Here is a 19,998-nt window from a genome sequence, read left to right as displayed (position 1 = left end):
TCAAGGACCCAGCAAAATGTCAGGTCCTGGAGGACAGGGATTGTATCTCTGGGACATTTTTTCTTCTGTCTCTTTCAGCAATGAAAACGTACTTCCTTTCCATTGTCTTTGTGTTGGAAACTATCCATTGCTAGCTTCACAACCATAAGAACAAGAAGGTGGCCTCCAGCAGGCAGGGCTGGTTCTTAGCTGATCAGTTGTCATGTTCTGGTCACTTCTTGATAAATCCAAAGGGCTTTTCCTTAAAGTCCAGGTAAATCAATAAAGTAGCCCACCTATTCCATGCCTGCCTTTTTTCTCTATCAAGTAATCAACTGCCACTGCATGCTTAGAACTTAGAACTCTGTTTGTCCATAATAGGCCATAACTTGGGATATTCCAGAAGAAGAAACTTTACTTTCAGCATGGTGTTCAATTGCAGTAGATGCCATGACCTAAAAAAAGCTGAAGCCGTACACTTGAGAGGGGTCATGGAGACCTACCACCATAACTGAAGGCCTGGAAAGTCAACATTTAGAGGAGCAAGGGTTGTGTTTCCTGAGGAAGTGAAGACTGACGATTTTCATTCTTCACAAGTGAAAATGTTTCTAAATCAGAGGACAGAAACTGGCTGTGCTCCATCAGGGATAAAAGGAGGAAATGTGTCTAAATGACAGCAGGAAAACTTAGAACTGGATTTAAGAAGTTCCTGACAGTTAGAGTTGTGACCCAGAAAACACACTCCTGACATGGCCTGTGGAATCCCCTTCTCTGGGGAATGGAAAGCAAAGGGTGGACGGCTGTTTTCAGGGATGTTTTTAGAATGGTTCCTCCGGGAGGCAGGGCTGGCCGACTGCAAATGGTCTCTTGAGATCCTGCTCTTATTCCAAGTCCAGGTAATGTATTATTTCACCTACTGGAGATTGACAGCAAAGGCATTTGGCTAAACAGTAGTATATGATGGATAAGTTGAGGTTGACTGGTTTCTGGGGTAGGGCAGAGCTAGGCATCCAGTCTTGTTCTTAAGAACATCTTTATTGTATTCAGACCAAACCATACTTCCTTTTAGGTCTTAGGCTGGCCTTCCCAGGTTATTTGTTTTCCTTCTACCCTTTTTCTTTATAATAAAGTAAAGGCAGGCACGGGAGGCAGCAGATATAGCAAGTCTAGCAATAATAATGGTACTAATGACTTTTACTGAGCTCTTACTGTGTGCTGGTTACTGTGCAAAGCACTGTTTCATGGTTTGTTCCATTTACTCCTTCCCACAACCATATGTGTTAATACTGTTATTATAACCATTTTACAGATAGGAAAACTGAGTTAAAGGGTAGTAAGCATCAGGCCAGCATTGTAACCCAGGTGTGAACCCATGCTCTGCTGATTATACTCAGTCTGATCAGGCTTCATTTCTTATTTCTATCACTCTCTAGAAGTCTTGGACCCATTACTTCAATTCCTTGAACCTCAGTTGCTTTATTAGTAAAAGGACAGAAAAATAATATGTATTTCACTGGGCTATTGGGAAAATTACCTAAGACAAGGTAGATGGCACCTTCAGTATAATCCTGCAGTAGACTAGCTGGCGATAGTAGGTGCTCAGTTAACATCAGTTTTCTTTCCCCTGCTTCTCCTCCCCACCCCTTCCCTCTGCCTTTCCTGATCTGAACCATTCATTCCTTCATGATGTCCCTGGATCTAATCAGGCCTCTCTCAGTGACAGGCAGGGACGCCTTGCAACTCAGCGTCCCTCTGACTGATGTCTACTGCTAATTCCTTAAATTTACATATCATCTTTCTTCCCTGGAGCTCATAGCACTTAACAGACAAGTGGGGCACAAATGATTTAACTAAGTGAAATTCAGAGGCCTGCTTGTCTTGAGATTCTGCAAACCAGTGGATTAGCTCAGATGTCAGCACTGAATTATGATCCTTCAGCTGCTCGTGCTTAGCACGCCACTAGCATTAACTCCCTGGTCTTCCAATGGTCCTTTAAATCATACATAGCGATTATCATCTTATTGTAAGAGAGAGAGGAGAGGAGAGGAAATATGAGAAGAGGAGAGAGGGATGTCTAGGGTCCCTGGGAGAGGCAGTCTGTGAAACCTTTGGCCTAATTGTGACTTAAGTTTTAGTGACAGGATGGGTAAATAGAACAGACCTAGATAAAACCCATTTAGCCCAGTTCTTCACACCTCCACACACATTTTACTTCCTAAATTCTAACCATTACGCTATGAGTCCCCCGACGCTTAAGAATATAAATTCACACAAGTGACAGTATTTCTGCCAAGCAGTTTTCAGTCAGCAAGTAGGTCTTATTTGTGAAACTGTGAAAGAAGAAGACTGAATAATAAGTCTCTGAAATTTGGTTTCCTTTATGTATGAGGTAGAAACAGGAAAGGCTTGGAGATTACCAGGAGCATGGGAGCATTTGGGAGTTCTCCCTGGTAGTTTAGTGGACTGGTTGTTGCCCAGGTCACCCTGTTATTATTCATTCACCTTTGAAAAGGGCTGTTGGCTCAGGAGGGTAGGAGGGAGTTGAGAAGAGATTATGTGACTCTGAGGGATTGCCTCTGCTAGCTGATTCTCCCTCTGTCCTTGTTTCCAATACATAGCCTCCTATCATTTATCCGTCCCTTTGCCATATATTCACAGAAACACAATTTTCTTGGGGCAGGGGGAACTTATGTATACATACATACATATTTATATATGTATCTATCTATATGTATATGGAGCTCGGGTGGCACAGTGCCTAAGACATTTGACTGCTAACCAGAAGGTTGGCAGTTCAAACCCACCAGCTGCTCCATGGAAGGAAGATGGAGGGAATCTACTTCTGTAAAGATTTATTGCCTTGGAAACCCAATGGGGGTCTCTATGAGTCAGAATAGACTCCATGGCAGTGAGTTTGGTGTATATATATATATACATACACACACACATTTAATGTGTATTTTATATATATATATATATATATATATATATATATATATATATGCCTTGGTGGTGAACTGGTTAAGTGCTCCCCTGCTAACTTAAAGATCAGAGGTTGGAGCTCACTACCTTCTCCACAGGAGGAAGATGTGGCAGCCTACTCCCATAACAATTACAGTTTTGGAAACCCTATGAGGCAGTTCTACTCTGTCCTCTGTCCTGCAGGGTCTCTATGAGTCAAACTCGACTTGACAGCAACAGGATATATGTTGTTGTTAGCTGCTGTCAAGTGGAACCCTAACTCATGGTGACCCCATGCACAACAACCAAACACTGTCCCATCCTGCAGATGTCTCCATGACCTCCTAGCAGTCTGTGCATCTGACTGTTAGGATCCGTAAGGTTTTCATTGGGTGATTTGGGCTGTTCTTCCTAGTCCATCTTGTTCTAGAAGCCTCACTAAAACCTTTTCAGTATCATAGCAACATGCAAGCAAGCCTCCACTGGCAGATAGGTGATGGCTACGTATCAGGTGCATTGACCAAGAACTGAACTCTGGTCTCTTGCATGGAAGGCAAGAATTCTACCACTGAACCACCACTGCTATACATACATACACACAGAGACGTATATATATATGTGTGTGTGTGTGTGTATGTGTATATATGTATATATGTACATATATACATAGGAGCTCTGGTAGCATCGTGCCTAAGGTACTTGACTGCTAACCAGAAGGCTGGCGGTTCAAACCCACCAGCCACTCCTCAGAAGGATGGTTGGGCAATCTACTTCCATAGTGATACTGCCTCGGCAACCCAAGGAGGGGTCGCTATGAGTCAGGGCCAACTCAACCCAATATAACAACAACATACAAATACATATACATACACACATATACATATATACACATACACACACATATATATATATATATTTTGGAGCTTTGGTGGCTTAGTGCCTAAGGCACTTGACTAGTAACCAGAAATCTAGGGGTGCATCCACCAGCCACTCCTCAGAAGGAAGAAGATTAAGCAATCTTTTTCCACAGAGATACTGCCTTAGAAACCCAAGGAGGGGTTGCTATGAGTCAAATCCACTCCACGGCAGTGAGTTTGGTTTTTTATATGTATATAAACTGTCTAGGAGTAAGGAGAAGAAATATTGAGGCCTTATATGTGTGAGAGCAGGACCACCTAACTGAGATGGTAAGAAAGACATGCAGGGAACAGTTAAATTCTAACGGAAGGCAGTGGGTTGTTACCTGCTGAAATCCATAGAAAAAGGCCTCAAATCCTTTTAAAAACAAGATAAAATTAGCAGTACAGTCAGTAAATGCTAGAGTTGTTGAGAGAACAGAGAATTAATGTTGCATGTGCCACAATGGCTTGGAGAAGAACTAGTGAAAGAGATGGGTTAGTGGTGTGATGGGAGTGAGGAATTGCAGGTAAGAAGAAAGGCGAGCAACAGGCCCAGTGGGGAGGCCGCTTCACTTTGAATAGAGTGTGATTGCAAAAGTGGGGGGCAAGGTGCCTGTAGCACAGCTGAAATAAAGAGTTCATGGCAGAAAGGTGGAACACCTGCTTTCCAGCCTGAGTCTCTGCTCCACTGCTTACTAGCCTCTCTAACATGGACAAGTGACGTTAACTTTCCTCAGTTTCCTGGGCCTCAGTTTCCTCATGTGCAAAGTAAGATTAATAATACATTGTTCACAAGCTTATAGCAAGGATTGAATGAAATAATGCATATGGATATGCTTTATAACTCATAAAACATTATGCAGATAGGAGTCATAATTATTATCATTAACGGCAATAGTAATAATGTCTGATAGGGGAAGAGTAGGGTGAGTAGATGTTTGAGTGTCTGGTTTGTAGCATCAGTGTCTGCTCCCTTAGCAGATTATTGTTGTTGGGGGCAGTCAAGTCAGTTTTTTCCTTGAGACAGAGTAGAACTGCCCCATAGGGTTTTTCAAACTGTAATGTTGATGGCAGCATATTGCCAGGTTACAGAACCACTAGATGATGGATTTGAACTGCCAACCTTTCGGTTAGCAGCAAGTGCTTAACTGTTGGGCATCCAGGGCTCCAAATGTTCTTCTGTAGCCAACTGCCTTTTTAGTTATCTGTGCTGATTTTGGCCTTGAAGAGGTCACATGTTGTGAGGCACATGGACAGACATGGTTGAGGAGACAAACTGGAATCCCAAATATGCATCCTGCACTGGCCTGATTTGACTATTGAGGAGGATGGCATCTGGAGAAGTAATCTTGGAGAGTCTAACAGGGAGAGAAGTAACATGTTCATAATCTTTGTTGCATTAGAGAGCTCTGTGCACATGCCATGCCTCAGATTACCATAACAGAGCTGACCCTGAGGTGGCTGAGGTGTCCCACATTCCATGCTGGATATTTGGTGGAAAAATATCCTTACCATCTTGCAGAAGCATTTAGACTAAGATGCTCCTACCTGTGAGGCCCAAAAAGAGGCAGTGAGTCTTTCTCTTCAAATGCCCCCTTGCCTCTGAACAAGTGGCTAGAGAGTTCCTGCACAAGTAGAATTTGCACATACAGCCCCAACACCTGTGTCTGCAAGGCATGGGTCTGCCGACAGTCATGGGACCATACCCTCTGCATGCTGTTTGATGTATTTGAAACCACTCAGCTGCAAAACCCGTTCCCCAACATTTGAATGATGGAAACTTTGATTTCCCAGAATGTATATATTCTCTGCTAAACATATAGTCTTCATTTATGATAATGACAGCTCTGTTATCAGTGGAGCTGAGTGTGCCTGACTCTCTGAGAAAGGCCACCAATTCAAGCCTCTCCAGGCAGGATCAGGAATGAAGTGGGCTCTCAGGCCCTCTGGATCTTCCCCTATTTAGCCACCATTCCCTATTCTGCTTCAAGTTGACGCTGGACTTTCTGAATTGCAGTCACAGTTCCTAGAGTCCAGGCATCATTTAGTAGCACTGGAGGAGAGAGAAGGTTTTAAATGTTTTCCATTTGGACAGTGCCCAGGCAAGATGACAAAGCCTTGAAGTATAAATCACCTGGCCAGAGACATCTTCCAATTTAGCCACCACCTTCCCTCTGAAAACTCTTCCTTTATAATTCAGGCTAGTGGACTTCATTGGCCCTTTAAGGAAGCTAATGATGAATAAGACATGGGTCTGACCTCTGCGAATCTAGTGTGAGAAAACAGCTAAGACATAAGCTGTACTGAGCAAAGAGATACGGAGAACAGGACACAGAGAAGTAGGCAACAGGGATTGATTTGACTTACAGATGTTGGGAAGGGGCTTCTGGAGGACTTGGGATTTGAATCAAGGTCCTAAAGGACCCTTAAGAAAGGGACTGCAGAAAACCCTGCTGCTATCAGGTGGATTCTGACTCCTGGCAACCCTGTGTGTTACAGAGTAGAGCTGGGCTCCACCTGGTTTTCTTAGTTGTAATCATTAAGGAATGGTCACCAGGGCTTTCTTCTGCAGCACCACTGAGTTCAGACCACCAACCTTTAGATCAATAGCCGAGTGCAAACTACTTGTGCCACCCAAGGACCAAGAAAGGGGCACAAGGCCTGGAAGGCAAAGGCAGGCGTAAGACACCCAAAGTCTAGCCCCAGTTTTCCCCTGGAAGGGCCACAGCTGTAATGGGTGTCTTTCTCAAGCATTTACCAAGAACCTGTGTTTGGGTTTGCATCCCCCAGATGACAAGAATTTCCTGCGGCTACAGAGTGACGACCGGAGAGAGGGCCAGTACGCGCGGCTCATCAGCCCGCCCGTCCACCTGCCTCGAAGCCCTGTGTGCATGGAATTCCAGTATCAAGCGATGGGCAGCCGCGGGGTGACGCTGCAGGTGGTGCGGGAAGCCAGCCAGGAGAGCAAGCTCCTGTGGGTCGTCCGCGAGGACCAGGGCAGCGAGTGGAAACACGGGCGGATCATCTTGCCCAGCTACGACATGGAGTATCAGGTGGGGTGGTGAAGAGACTCGGGTGCGGACATGCGAGGGAGTCGTTGTGATCTGTGTTTCAATATTTCAAAGGGCCGTGCCCATTCATCATTAGGGAACGTGGTTAAGCCCTGCTGTTTTCATTGTGTTTCTCCAGTTGTCATGGCAACTAAATGACACTCTTATTTGTTATTCAGAATGTGCCTATCTCTACACCCAGACTTGGTTCTTTGTTCCTCTATTGCCTTTTATATTGCTGAAATCTTCTCCAACAAATGTTTCTTCTCTCCATTTTATTTTAGATTGCTATCAGGTAGGCTGAGGAAGGCACACAGGAGCCAGGGAAATAAACACAAACAAACCCTCCACACACAAGCGAAGAGGCCTGTGGAGCCTCCTTAGAATCCGAGAGGAAATGGGAACAACCTCCCAGACCTGTCCCAGGGACTGTGAACACAGGAAGGGGGCGGGGGATGCTGTTTGCACTCTGTGGCCGGCAGACCCGTGAGATTCCCAGACAAGTGGCTTCTCTCTCCACAGCTCCACGAGCTGGGCTCCATTATCTCTGTCTCACAGAGCAAGAGACTGAGGCACAGATGGGTATGCACAGCTGCGGCTGAAACTTGGGTAGGAGTAGACGCGCTATGGAAGAGGTGACTGAGAACCAGCCAAAGCATTAACCTGCTCCTCCCAGACGAGAAGCAGCAACAGATGGCTGGTGAGGCGGCCAACTGCTCACTCAGCTTGCCAGCGGACATGTGCTAGTTTACAGAGGGAACCTGGGGAGGGAGAGAGTGGGGAATGATTTGAGACCACAGAGCAGAGGGGCTTCTGTGTGGAGCCGGCAGTCACTCTCCTGAGGTTGTAAGCTGTCCTGAGAGCCTTCCCACACCCATCTGGTTCCCACTTACACATCTGCAAACCCCCCAAAAAGTGTTACCATCGAGTTGATTCCAACTCATAGTGACCCTATAGGACACGGGAGAACTGCTCCCATAGGAATTCCAAGGCTGTAATCTTTACGGGAGCAGATTGCTGGGTTTTTTCTCCTGTGGAGTGGTCAGGGGGTTCTAACTGCCAACCTTTCCATTAGCAGCCAAGCACTTACCCACTATGCCACCAGGGCTCCTTATTGCCCCTTAATGCCCTGGCTTCTAAGTATCTGTTTGCATTTTAGTCTCACCCCCTATGTGGTGAGCTTCTCCAGCCAGAGGGTCTAGACATTACTTTCTATAACTGTCCTGTGCCTGGCGTATAGTAAGTGCTAAATAAACTATTGGTGAAAGAGCAAATCCTTTCCCTCCCTGTGGGAATCATAGAGCCGTAATAATGGAGCCATAAGGCAGTGTCACCCCCAAGGCGATCCAAACGTGTGTGCTGTATTTCTCACATTACCCCCACATGTTCATGTCCTCTGAGCTTTCAATCGCCTAGATTGGGCATTTGAAAGATTTATGAGAAAGGAACCTCAAAAATAGCTAGGGAAATTTCACTCCTCTCTTAAACACACCTTTGATTATAGTCCTTTTAATCAATACATTCTAGTTACTGGCAATGATATCCATCACCTTGTTGGGCTCTTTTTCTTTTTTCTTTTTCTTTTTTTCCAATCCTCTCAAATATGCATTTGACTTGAACTAACTCTTTTTAAATTAAGATTTCAAGTGCTGCAGCCGTGTGGTCAACAGATGTGTACCAGGTGCAGACACGTGCAGACACACATTTCCATACCCATATGCCTACATACACACATTTCAAACTACAGTTAACAGAAAATTAGAAGTCTTTCTGCTCTTTGGGCCAGGAAGCTCAGTTAACAATAACTTGTTCTCCTCTGGCTTCTAGATCGTGTTTGAGGGAATGATAGGAAAAGGACGTGCAGGAGAGATTGCCATCGATGATATTCGGATAAGCACCGATGTCCCGCTGGAGAACTGCATGGGTACGTGAACATCCATCTCTCCATGCCCCTTCCAAATTAGACACCAAGGCTAGGGTACATCAGATGAGGCAGCGTGCCATTTCAGACTCACTGTTTAGCCAGTGAGGAGGGCAGCAGCAGTCCACGTGGGAGGTGAGGTGTGGGTGTCAGGCTGACTTCAGGATGGGAGGGGTGGAGATGTGAAGGCTTATATCCCTGTTCCCAATCAGAAATAGATATGCACTAAGTGTACGGAGATCCAGGGTGCCAAGACCTCATCATCCAACTCCAGCTTTTAGCAAAGAAAATTCTAGAGGATGAGAGCAACTGCCAGTCAGAATTACATGCCAGCAGGTTTGATGGATTTAATAGAAGTCTTCACTGGGGAGCAAAAATAGTCCACATGTTACATAAGAATGATAACACAATTACCTGGGTAGTTCTTTTACATGAATGAATTGCAACGCAAACTATAGCATATGAAGTCAAATTTTAGATTTTGCTCTAAAGCTAATACCTCTAACGGCCAGCATCCTAGTTGTGAGACTAAGTACAGCATGCCAGGCGAGCAGCACAGGAAGGGTACCGCAACAGTCGCCTGGTCAGAGCGGCTGAACAGGCAGCCCACCTGAGATACACACATTTTACTCAGTGCCTTTTCTGCAGAAGGGGACACTCTAGGGGCCCCCAGACCAACTCCCATCCGAGCCACAGAAAAGCAAGAGGGCAATCTTGAAAAGGACTGGCACCCACATTCAGTCGGCAAAGTGACTTTAATAACCTGACGAGTGCTTTTCTTGGCACATGGTCTCGGGGATGTGTGTGCCTGGTGATGTCAGAGCACCCGAGACCGCCCCAGTCCCTCTGGGCTTCTCTCAGGCCCCGGGCATATAAAAGCGATTCAGGCTCTGAGAAAGTAATCAGCGGTAAGTGACTGATTACAATGCCTCAGGGACCCATTTCTCTATGAAGGACTTTTTGTTTCAAAGCAACTTTGAGCTGGTCTCCCCTCCCACCCTGCCCAGTGATGATGACATTGTAGTAGACAGCCTGGGTCACATGGAGGAAATGGGAAACTCAGAGGGTATTCCAGAAACACCTCAGTCACCCGCAATTGCATCCCCTTATCTAACCCTAGTTTTTCTTGTTTCTTTTCTAGAACCCATCTCAGCTTTTGCAGGTGAGAATTTTAAAGGTAAAAAAAAAAAAAAAAAAATTGCATGCCTTTTCCTTTCCCCCATGTGATGTGAAATTGGTGGGGGGAAATAAGCCTGCATAGTTGACAACTCTTGCGAAAGAAAATAGACGCCACACCTTCCCAACACTAGGTGGCACCACCAACACCTCCAGATGCAGGGAAGGGGCATTGAGATCCTCACTGTCTCTTGTTTAATTAAAGTTTAGAAACCTATAATAGAGACAACTAGGTTACAGATAAACCTTTCAGCTTTGCATTGTTCAGCGAGGGGCAATGAGGCTAAAAGTGCATGAGTGGTGAGAAAGAAGATGCTGTGGAAAGATGGAACCAAAAAGCAAGCAAACAAACAAACAAACCCAGCAGTAAATTAAAAGTGAAGTGAGGTGGTAATGATTTATTTTAGCCTGAAGACAGTTTCTTTCTAGTTCCAGGTTAGCAAGGAAGCAGTCTCCGTTAGCCCTCAGTGAGGTGCACTGGTTGGTAGCTGGGTGAGGGAAGAAAGTTAGAGAAAAAGCATGAGGAGTGATTATCGTAAGGAAGAAGAGCTGCGGAATTGAGGAGCTGGTGTCTGGTACAGGGAACAAGGAGATACATTCAATGATGGGAGTTAGAGCACTTGAAACTCAGGACGGGAGTGAAAAACAGAGAAGGGCATTTTCTTCCTTATAATAAACAGCAGAGCAAAAAGAGAAGAATTTGGGGATTCTTGTTTCACCCAGAAAAAAAAGACTTCCAACCTTGAATGACGGTAAATATCTGTGCTGTTATAATGCATGGGCTTTACGTTTTGCCCTCTTTGCAGAAGAGCTGATTGGCACAGCTGAAGTTTCCACCCAGCTTCCAAATGCTAAACATTATCAGAAGCCACTCTAAGTGTGTCCCTTCATTTGGCCTGAGTGTAAAACCAAAGACACTCATCCTTACCTTGTGGCAGGGTTTTTTCATAACCCATTTGACACAAACAATCATGAGGGCTTGTACTGTCTGGGTTTAACCCCAAGGTGACAGCATCTCAGAGATAAGGGAAGTCATTTTTATATCTGACGTCTAGACTTGTTATCTTGACTCTCATTAATCTGTCCAGCTTGTGCCTAGAGAGAGAGATGAATTCCTGCTTTGCCACCTAGAAAGACTCTGACTCCAAATCATCTTGCCTAATTTGCTATCATCACCCGTAGCTCTAAGACAGTAGATGAGGAAGGAGGCAGCAGAATGGAAAAGAGTGATAGATCAAAATAGAACACATTTCCTTTCTCTCTTACCTTTCCATGCTCCGTGAGCCCCGTCCCCCCTGCCCATTCTGCATTTTAAGGTATGAAGAATATTCATGTACACATATTAATAATCTTTGGTGTGAGATCTATATGAATGTGAATTCAAAGTACTGGAAGGAAAGCTGAAAGCAAAACTGAACAGCTTGGATTATAGTTGAATTCAAGTTCTAACCTTCGGGACCCAAGGTAATGCTTGCATTGGTGAAGTGAGACCTGCTTATGTTGTTTCACCTGACTCTTATCGGGTTGTTGAGACTTCAAGCTTCCAAGAAAGGCTGGTTGAAGTCTTGCCAGCGACTGCCACCGACAGTTTTTTTTGCGAGCATGGATGTCCTGGCCAAGTCTGACAAGTGCAGTGGCTAAGTGCTTTGCTTCCGTAAGAGAATAAACAAACCAGGGCACGTGGACTCTCCTTGAAGCTGTGTTTACCATGAGGTTTCACAGTCCAGTAATGTTCTCTGTCAAAAATATATATAAATAATGTATAATCAGAGCAGCCGTGCTCATTTAGCCAAAATAAACACCTCAGTGACTTGAAGGTAAGAATTTCCAGTGTGCCCACGATGAGCTGGTTAGGGGGTTGAGCAAAGGTAATTCAGGGAGTTGTGTGGATTGGTCTGTAGCTGTTGTCTTGGAAAATGAGCATCTTTGAAAGGAGAAAACCCAGTGTGAAGGAGCAGAGCCTTGGCCAAGGAACACAGGGTCAGGACCAGAGTTGGAACTGAGAGTGACAACTGTGATCACAACTGGCGTTTCAAGTTGGTAGCTGTCCAGATGAACCCAGGGCTGAAAGTTCTTCTTGCTTAGCACGGAGCCTGTTTGACCTCAGAATGCCACTCTATCTTAATTTAAGCAAAGTTGTCCATTTGGGGAGGAAAGAGGAACCCATGTTCCATCTAACCAACTAACAGGCATAAGTTTCCTCTCCTGGGTAGGACAGTGGAACCCTCTGTTGATCAATGCATCCATGCCTTGGTATCTAACACCCTTTCATTGGAAAGGGGAAACAAGGAGAGATCAGGTTTGGGCAGACAAGGTATGGCAAAACGCTCTTAACAACAGACATTTACAATGCTAGTGTGGTTTTAGAATTTGGGTTTTCTTTCCCATTGTAAATTAACCATGAGAGAAATAATCTCATTCTTTGGGAGCAACCAATGTGTACTAGGTAAATAGGGAAATGTAGTAAAAGTGGCCTTTGGACCTGGACTTACTAGGTATTCTTATCTTTTAGGCTATGAAGTGTCTTTCCTTTTCTGCCTATTACTCATTTCTTGCCTTAAAACATTTTCTTTTTATTCAAATCGCCTGTTTTCTGCTTAGTGGGGGTACTATGATTGTGTACCATGGTGAGTCAGTAATGAAGAGAAATAAGGTGTGGAGGAATAGAGAACTGGGGAGAAGAGAGAAGGAGAAGAGAGTATGTATGAGCTGTATGGTCATGTGATTTTTAAAAAGATCTTTGTAATTGCTGTGATGAGTCACTTTGTAAACAATGTACCCTGGGTGCATTTTTTCTTTTTCTTTTTTTTTGAAGCCTTGTCTATAAACATGGTGTTGTCATGTATCTTTTCCTAGGATTTGAGCTTTGAAAAATTCATCTTGAAAATTTTCATTTGAAAATGAAAAACTGTAAAGGGAAAACAAAATAAGAAAGAACTGAAAAGTGGTGTAATTAAGGTGATGGATTATTTCTTCTTAACCAATACTTTTTTTTTTTCAGTGAGAGAAAAAAGAATCATAAAGAAGCCAATAAAAATATACAAAGCCCATAATCAGGGTTTTAGAGTTGTTGACCAGTGGTTATTTTTAGCAGCTCACAGTAGAAGCAAGAGTTTGTTCATGTTAGAGAGCTGTGAGCCTTGAACAAAACAAATACAGAGAAACTAGGCCTGGTACCCTACCTGTTAGAGCTCCATGAAATCCCAGGCCTGGGTGCACATTTTGAAGGTGATGGTTAGAGTGGAGGGGTCAGAGCTGCTGTGTCTATGCCTGATGGCTGCTAAAAGGAACATCAATATCAATTCTTAATGACTGTGAACATGGGTTTATGGCTCAGGCCATATCTGAGGGCTGCGAGGTCCATCTCTTGGGGTTCACTAGGTATCTCTCCGCTGTTCTTCACAGTTTTCATCCAGGTGAAGCAGGAGGAGGCCCTGGGTAGCACAAAGAGTTAAGTGCTTGACTACTAGCTGAAAGGTTGGCAGTTCAAACTCAACCAGAGGCACCTTGGAAGTCAGGCCTGGAGATCTGCTTCACGACCTCATGGGGTTGCCATGAGTAGGAATTGACTTGTTGACAACTAACAACAACAACAAAGCAGGAGAAATTGTACATCAAAAGCTGTCTCGTAGCTGCGGTGGGACTGGGAGGTGGGGGGAGCATCTTAACAAGGAGCCATTTTGGAGCACTAATAGGGCTGGATAGATTTTGGCTGTCTGCTGCAGGTTTCATTGTAGGTTCTGTATCGTGCCAACTGGCCAGTCCTTGCCATCTCTCACCTCACCTCACCTTTTCTGTCCCCACTTCCATCCCCTATTGGCTGTCCCCACAGGCTTTGTTGATCTCAGAGTCCCTTTCTCCCATGGCTCTCTCTACTAGAAGCACTACCGAGAGTTAGATGGTGCTCTTGCCTGAAATGCGCTGATGAAACAGGGAGAACAGTTCCTAAACCCTGCCAGGATTCCAGATAGGCAGCTGTGGTGTGTGAAACCCCCTGTCAGGGCGCCTCCCACCCACCGCGCGTCTCCAGCTGCCAGATTACGACTAGGTGTTGCTGAGCAAGGAAGCTCTGAGATCAGATGTGTGTAAGCTGGGTACCGTTGCCCTCGCTTTCCTGGGGGGATGCCGAGGCGTTCTTTCTAAGTTCGCCTGTGCACGCTGCCTCGCTGTCACAGAGGCCTTATACATCCGCTCCCCAAAAGTTTACCATTAATCTAAACAACTGCCAAGGTCAGTTTGTCTAAGGGGAGAAGAAAATTTTTTTTCACTGACTTGTTCTTTCTACAAAAACACAAAGGCAAGCCTTTGTTTAAAAAAAAAAAAAAGTAGCATAAGCACAGGGAGCAGTGGTGGTTCGGTGGTAAAACTCTCACCTTCGATGTGGGAGACCAGGGTTTGATTCCCGGGCTTGCACCTCGTTCACAGCCTCTGCTGGTCTGTCAGTGGAGGTTTGCATGTTGCTCTGAGGCTGAGCAGGTTTTAGTGGGGCTTCCAGACAAAGGCAGACCAGGAAGAAAGGCCTGGTGACCTACTTCTGAAAATCAGCCAGTGAAAGCCCTATGGATTACGATGGTTCCGTCAGGAGGATGCCACAGGACTGGGTGGCAGTTCACTCCATTGAGCATGGAGTTACCATGAGATGGGGCCGACTCGACTGCACCTAATACCAGCAACAGCAGTAGCGTCACCAACGCGATGGCGAGCGTCACAGTTCCACCCATGAGAGAGCTGAAGTTGGTGGATATGGCAGTTTAGACAGAGAACGCAGAAACGCTAGCCTAGTGGGAAACCTTCCAGTGACCCTCCAGCCGCTTGTAAGGCAGCGTGAAAAATCCTTTCTCAGGGACACATTGAACTTTTACATTCTTTCCAAACAGATCAGTGGCCCTGACCACATTCTTCTGCTATCTTCTGTAAACTTTTCTGGAGGAGCCTACCTTTTTTTTTTTTTTTTTAATCTCACAAATTAAATAAACCCTTTATCTGAATACTCCTTCACCAGCCACTTCATTTTCAACCTGTACAGAAAGGACTTCACCGACAGGTCGGGCCTAAAATTTGTCTTATTTGCAAATAAGCCCCTCCCCCAACGCCACCAAGAGAGAAGACTCACCATTGGTATCTTTAAAAATGCTGCCTTTGGAAACCTGGGTGACTCCTCCAGGTCCAGCTGACGCTTTGTAAACTTAGAGGTAGGAGATGCTTTGCCTTTTCAGTGATTTCCTTGAGCCCGTGTCTTGACCGTAACACAGGAGACCTCAGACAGGTTCAGGCTGAAGGAGGAGAGCGGCTTCCTGTTCCATTTCTCCCTGGTTAGACTAGTGGAGCGAGACTGTCTGTGAACTTTTTGTGTATGCAGCCAGGTGGTAAATATTTGAGACTTCATGGCATAGGATTTTGTGGGACAGTTTCTGTTACAACTTCTCAACTCTGCCATTTTCACGTGACACCAGCCAAAGACAATACCTAACCAAATGAGCATGACTGTGTTCCAATAAAACTTTATTTACACAAACATGCAGAGGGCAGGCTTAGCCTACAGGCCGTAGTTAGCTGACCCATGGGTTAGAGCATAGGCTGAACATTCCATCCAATCAGTTCTAGTCCTGGTTCTGCAGTTTACCATCAATAAAAATACCCTTTGAGGGCTCTGAGCCATTTTTGGGTTGGTTTCACTGAGTGCTTCCCTGCCCTCCTCCTCAATTTTTCTCCAGAGAAAACTTTCATGCTCTCATATCCTCAGGTCCTGCGTATGAAAATTAGGGCAATAATAGTAGGTAATTCCTAGATTGTCATGAAGAATAAACAAGAAGATTCCAGGCAACTCATCACCTAATGCCTGGCACACGGGAAAAGTCTACTCACTGTAGCTATTGTTATGGCTACATTGCCCACTGTTGACTCATTCAATAACCTTCTATTCACAAGAGGACCACTACCTACTGTGTAGTTGTTTCCTTATTTTCTCCCCTGTGTAGCTTCTCAGAATTTATTGTTTCTCAAAATTCAAAAATCTTTGCATTTTCATTGCCCCTTTGTCCAGAGAGCTCGGAACTTTACAGGTGGAAGCCTTCTCAGCCTTGCAAATACACTTGGAGTTATTGACTATTTAAATATCTGTCTCCCATTATCTCAGACAATGAAAACACTGTGGAGAATTAGGTGGTGTGGTTGTTACATGCTGTCCAGTTGGTTCTGACTTACAGCATCCTGTTTACAACAGAACAAAACACCACCCAGTCGTGCAACATCCTCACAATCATTGCTATGTTTGAGTCAATTGTTGCAGCCATCTCATTGTTGACGGTCTTTGTCTTTTTCACTGACCCTCTACTTTACCAAGCATGATGTCCTTCTCCAGGGACTGGTCCCTCCCAGTAACATGTCCAAAGTACATGAGATGAAGTCGCACCATCCTCACTTCTAAGAAGCTGTACTTCTTCCAAGACAGGTTTGTTCATTCTTCTGGTAGTGTAGTCAATATTCTTTGCCAACACCAAAATTCAAAGGCATGAATTCTTCTTTGGAGAATTAGGTAGGGAATGGAAATTAATGAAAAGTTATTGAGAAGTTGAAGCATTTTCCAATTTGGAAACAAGATTTTTTAAAAACAGGATATGACCAACCTACAGAAGCTTGAATAGTCTAAGGGTTTCAAGTCATCACATCACAAGCTGTGGGAAAGGCTTTCTCCCATTTGGGAGTACCTAGTCCAGGTTCCCTTGTTGTAAAGCAATGGCCACCCAATCTATATGGACGAGGAGGCAAGTGGGGCTAAAATCTAGCTACACCAATGAGGGCACCTGGCGCAGGTGGCATCTGCCCAAAGGGGGTGCCTTTTTCTAGTTTCCCATAGGGGCATGATATGAGCTAGCAGAGCAGTATCTAGCGCTCACTTTCCAAGTATTACTGTGCTGTGAAGTGCAGTGGGTTATCAGTATTTTCCAGGGATTCTGAAAGTTTGTCCAAAATATATTCCTCTATCTGTCTGTCCATCCATTCATCCATCTGTCCATCCACCCACCGGACATTCGTTGGACGGCTACTGTTATCTGTTATCCGTGGAGGTGCTTTGCTTCAGATGGGATTTAAACCCTATTAATTGATCACCTCCTCTTCTCTGACTGGCACGGTCTCATTAGCACACAACCCTTAAAGGCTGCCACAGTGCCACATTCCAAACCCGCTTAATCCACCTACCCTTGGGGACTCTCACTTTAGTGAGAGAATGTTGAGAGAAACTTCTGACCCACAACTACAGATCACCACAAAATTGTTTGTGGAGGATGAGAGAAGGGTTTTTTAATGTGTCCTCTCTTTTCTAACCCCTTTATCATTTAAAACACAAACTCACATAGTGTGGTTTTTTTCTTTTCATTTCTCCAAACAAATGTACAGTGAAAATGTTTAAGGAACCAATATAATGTCCTTCAAATGCCTTTTGTCACAACGTTTTTCCGCCTGTTGATAGTTTGGGTGGGAGGGATTGGTAAGGAAGGGGCCTGTCTACCTCACGTGGAGCGTGTCTCCCAAAGCAGAGCAATTGCTTGGATTCTGGGTCCATCATCTACATAGTATCACTTAAGCTTCCTCCAGTGTGCTCCCTATATTCTTTCTCCTGGGCCCCCTCTTTGTTTCTACTATAGGAAACACTCTAACAGTGCATTAAAGCTTCAGCTTTCCCCAACTCCAGCAATTTGAGTCCTGGATAGTGTATCTAATGCTGAAAACCAGCATGTTGGCTGAAGGAAAGCACACCTTTGAACCGAGAATTTGTTGTGATGGAAGGAACGTGGCAGTTGTCTGTCTGGTGTTTGGCAAAAATGTGTGCTTCTCCCTCTGTGGTCTGGTCAGGTCTTCCTCTCCCTGTGGATCTATCACCCTCCTTTTGTCTCACAGGGGAGCCCTAGCCTCATTAGAGGACAGCCCCTATTGTGGCATCAAATCCAGCCCTTTGGGGCAAGGAGGGATGGTTCTGGAGAATTTTGGGCCCATCCTGGCACACTTTGTTGCTTCCTGTGCATTCTTGGGAGCCTGCATGAAAATCCAATGGCAGGGTGGTTGCCAGGCAGCAGATACTCTCGGTGACCTGAATAATGAGTTGACACCAGTTCACTGTGACTCACAAGTTGGCCATTTCAAGGAGCCGTTTTCAACGCCTCGCTTTCTCCTTTCCTGTTTCTATGCATAATTTCCAGTATGGCAAAAAAAAAGAGGGAGTCCTTTCTCAACCCAGTATGTCAATTATTAAAAGACGATAGAAAGCCCTCAGGTGGTTTGGGGACAAAGGAAAAGAGAATGGGCAGTGGCATGGGAGGATACAGGGATGAGGAAGTGGTGTTTGGGGACCCTGGGATTCTAGGATCTTTCCACCCCAGGGGCTGTGGATGTGGCTGCTGGGAGGGGAGGTGATGAGCAACACGTCCTCCTTGAAGCCCCTCCTGTATTGAATCAAAATGAACCCTGCATCTTAGCAGAGGGGCATCCCTAAACCCGGAGCGACCAGTGGCGAGGGGCTGGGAAAGTGCACAGGCTTTGAAAGTGTTCCAAGGAAAATGTTCTTCTTTGTGTACCATCTCTAAGAAGACAGTATAAAGTCTGACCCCACCTTCAGCTATTTCCCACATCCTAGAGAAGAGTTCTGGCATTCAGTGAACCAAAGGAGTTGGAGAACATTAACTCAGAAATAGACGTTTTAGCTTCAGTTCAGTCTTTTCTTCACAAGCATTTATAAGCACTTCCTTTGTGAATAGATTTAGGTGGAAACCCAGAGGAGAGTGAGTTCCTCTGCTTAAGGAACCCCAAGGCTCCTGGGGGAGGCATGAAAACATATGTGAACCCTGCCTGCATCTCAACCAGAGACACACCCACAGAGTAGGACCAACAATCCACAAAGGTACTTCCTGTCCTGGGCTCCCATCTGGGAGCATTCCATGGATAGAGAAGACACATCTTCCTGGCCACCACTGCTTGATGCAAGCAGCTAGGGAGGGATTTTTCATAGGTTAAGCATACATCATTTTTCAGAAGTAAAGATCATGTCTGGTTTTGGCAAGCTCAAAAGCTCCTCACCCCATTCTGAGCCAGATTTTCATCTGATGTAAATCTTTGAGAGAATCAAGTTGTAGCACTGTTTTGCATCGAATGGGATGCTAGCCAGTCTTTCCCCAGAGTTACCCTGGGCTTAAATCTACTACATCATCTCCATGGCAACCAGAGGCTGGCCAGTGAAGGGGCTTGCCTGCTAAGTCCCCTCCTACCTTCTCTTTCAGGCTTGGTCTTTTCTACGATTAGGAATGATCTCTCTCTTTGCTCTCACTCACTCTCGCTCTCACATACCCACTATCATTTTGTGCCCACATTTTTTGTTGCAGCTTCCCTTCCAATCTGCTTTTTAAATCCTTCAACCAATTAAAAAATGAAGATGCATTATTAGTCATTGCTTGACAGTGGTAATTGACCTGTTTAGACAAGATCAGGCTGATTTCAGTGGGCACAGAAGGCTTGGCAAGCTAAGTGGAATTTACCTTCAAGTCTAGCCAGACTAATTAATACATTGTTTGAGAAAGCTGGCCAGCCAGACCAAATGTGGTATTTCTACCCATTTGGAGAATCAGCTTTACTGAATCCCAAAAGTCATTTCAGCATCATTTACCTATGTGTGTATGTGTGTTTGTGTGTGTGTATTATTATGCTTCTTTATATTATAGTCTTTGTAGTTAAACAGAGAAAAAGGCTTTGTAATCATAAAATTGAATGCCCTCCTGTGGCACTTACTAGCTGTATCGCCATTAATTTAACCTCTCTGGTTCTCTGTGTTCTCATCTGTAAAATGGGTCTAACAGTACCTACCTCATGAAGTTGTGAATAGGTAATAATACCATTTAAAAGTACCTGGCACATACTAGATAATCAGTACCACCTTAGTCCCCTGTCCCCTACCCAGTCCGCTCCAAAGCATGTGTGTGTTTCTTCCTTTTCTTTTTTTTTTTTTTAATTAATTTTTTTGATT

General features: G+C 44.8%; 1 protein-coding gene across 1 annotated transcript in view; it reads left to right on the top strand.

Moving 5' to 3' along the window:
* NRP2 (neuropilin 2) overlaps positions 1-19,998 on the top strand; it is a 132,634-nt gene that overhangs the window by 92,581 nt on the left and 20,055 nt on the right. Inside the window, exons 13-15 of the mRNA XM_007934867.2 lie at positions 6,630-6,892; positions 8,717-8,813; positions 9,952-9,972. Of these exons, the coding sequence (XP_007933058.1) occupies positions 6,630-6,892; positions 8,717-8,813; positions 9,952-9,972 (381 nt within the window). The remainder of the gene's footprint in view (positions 1-6,629; positions 6,893-8,716; positions 8,814-9,951; positions 9,973-19,998) is intronic.

This window comes from Orycteropus afer, unplaced genomic scaffold (assembly GCF_000298275.1).
Source record: "Orycteropus afer afer isolate SDZICR_OR568_19922 unplaced genomic scaffold, OryAfe1.0 scaffold00002, whole genome shotgun sequence".
Lineage (NCBI taxonomy): Eukaryota > Metazoa > Chordata > Mammalia > Tubulidentata > Orycteropodidae > Orycteropus > Orycteropus afer.
Note: the sequence above shows the minus strand (reverse complement) of the source record. Positions and strands in the feature narration are given on the sequence as shown.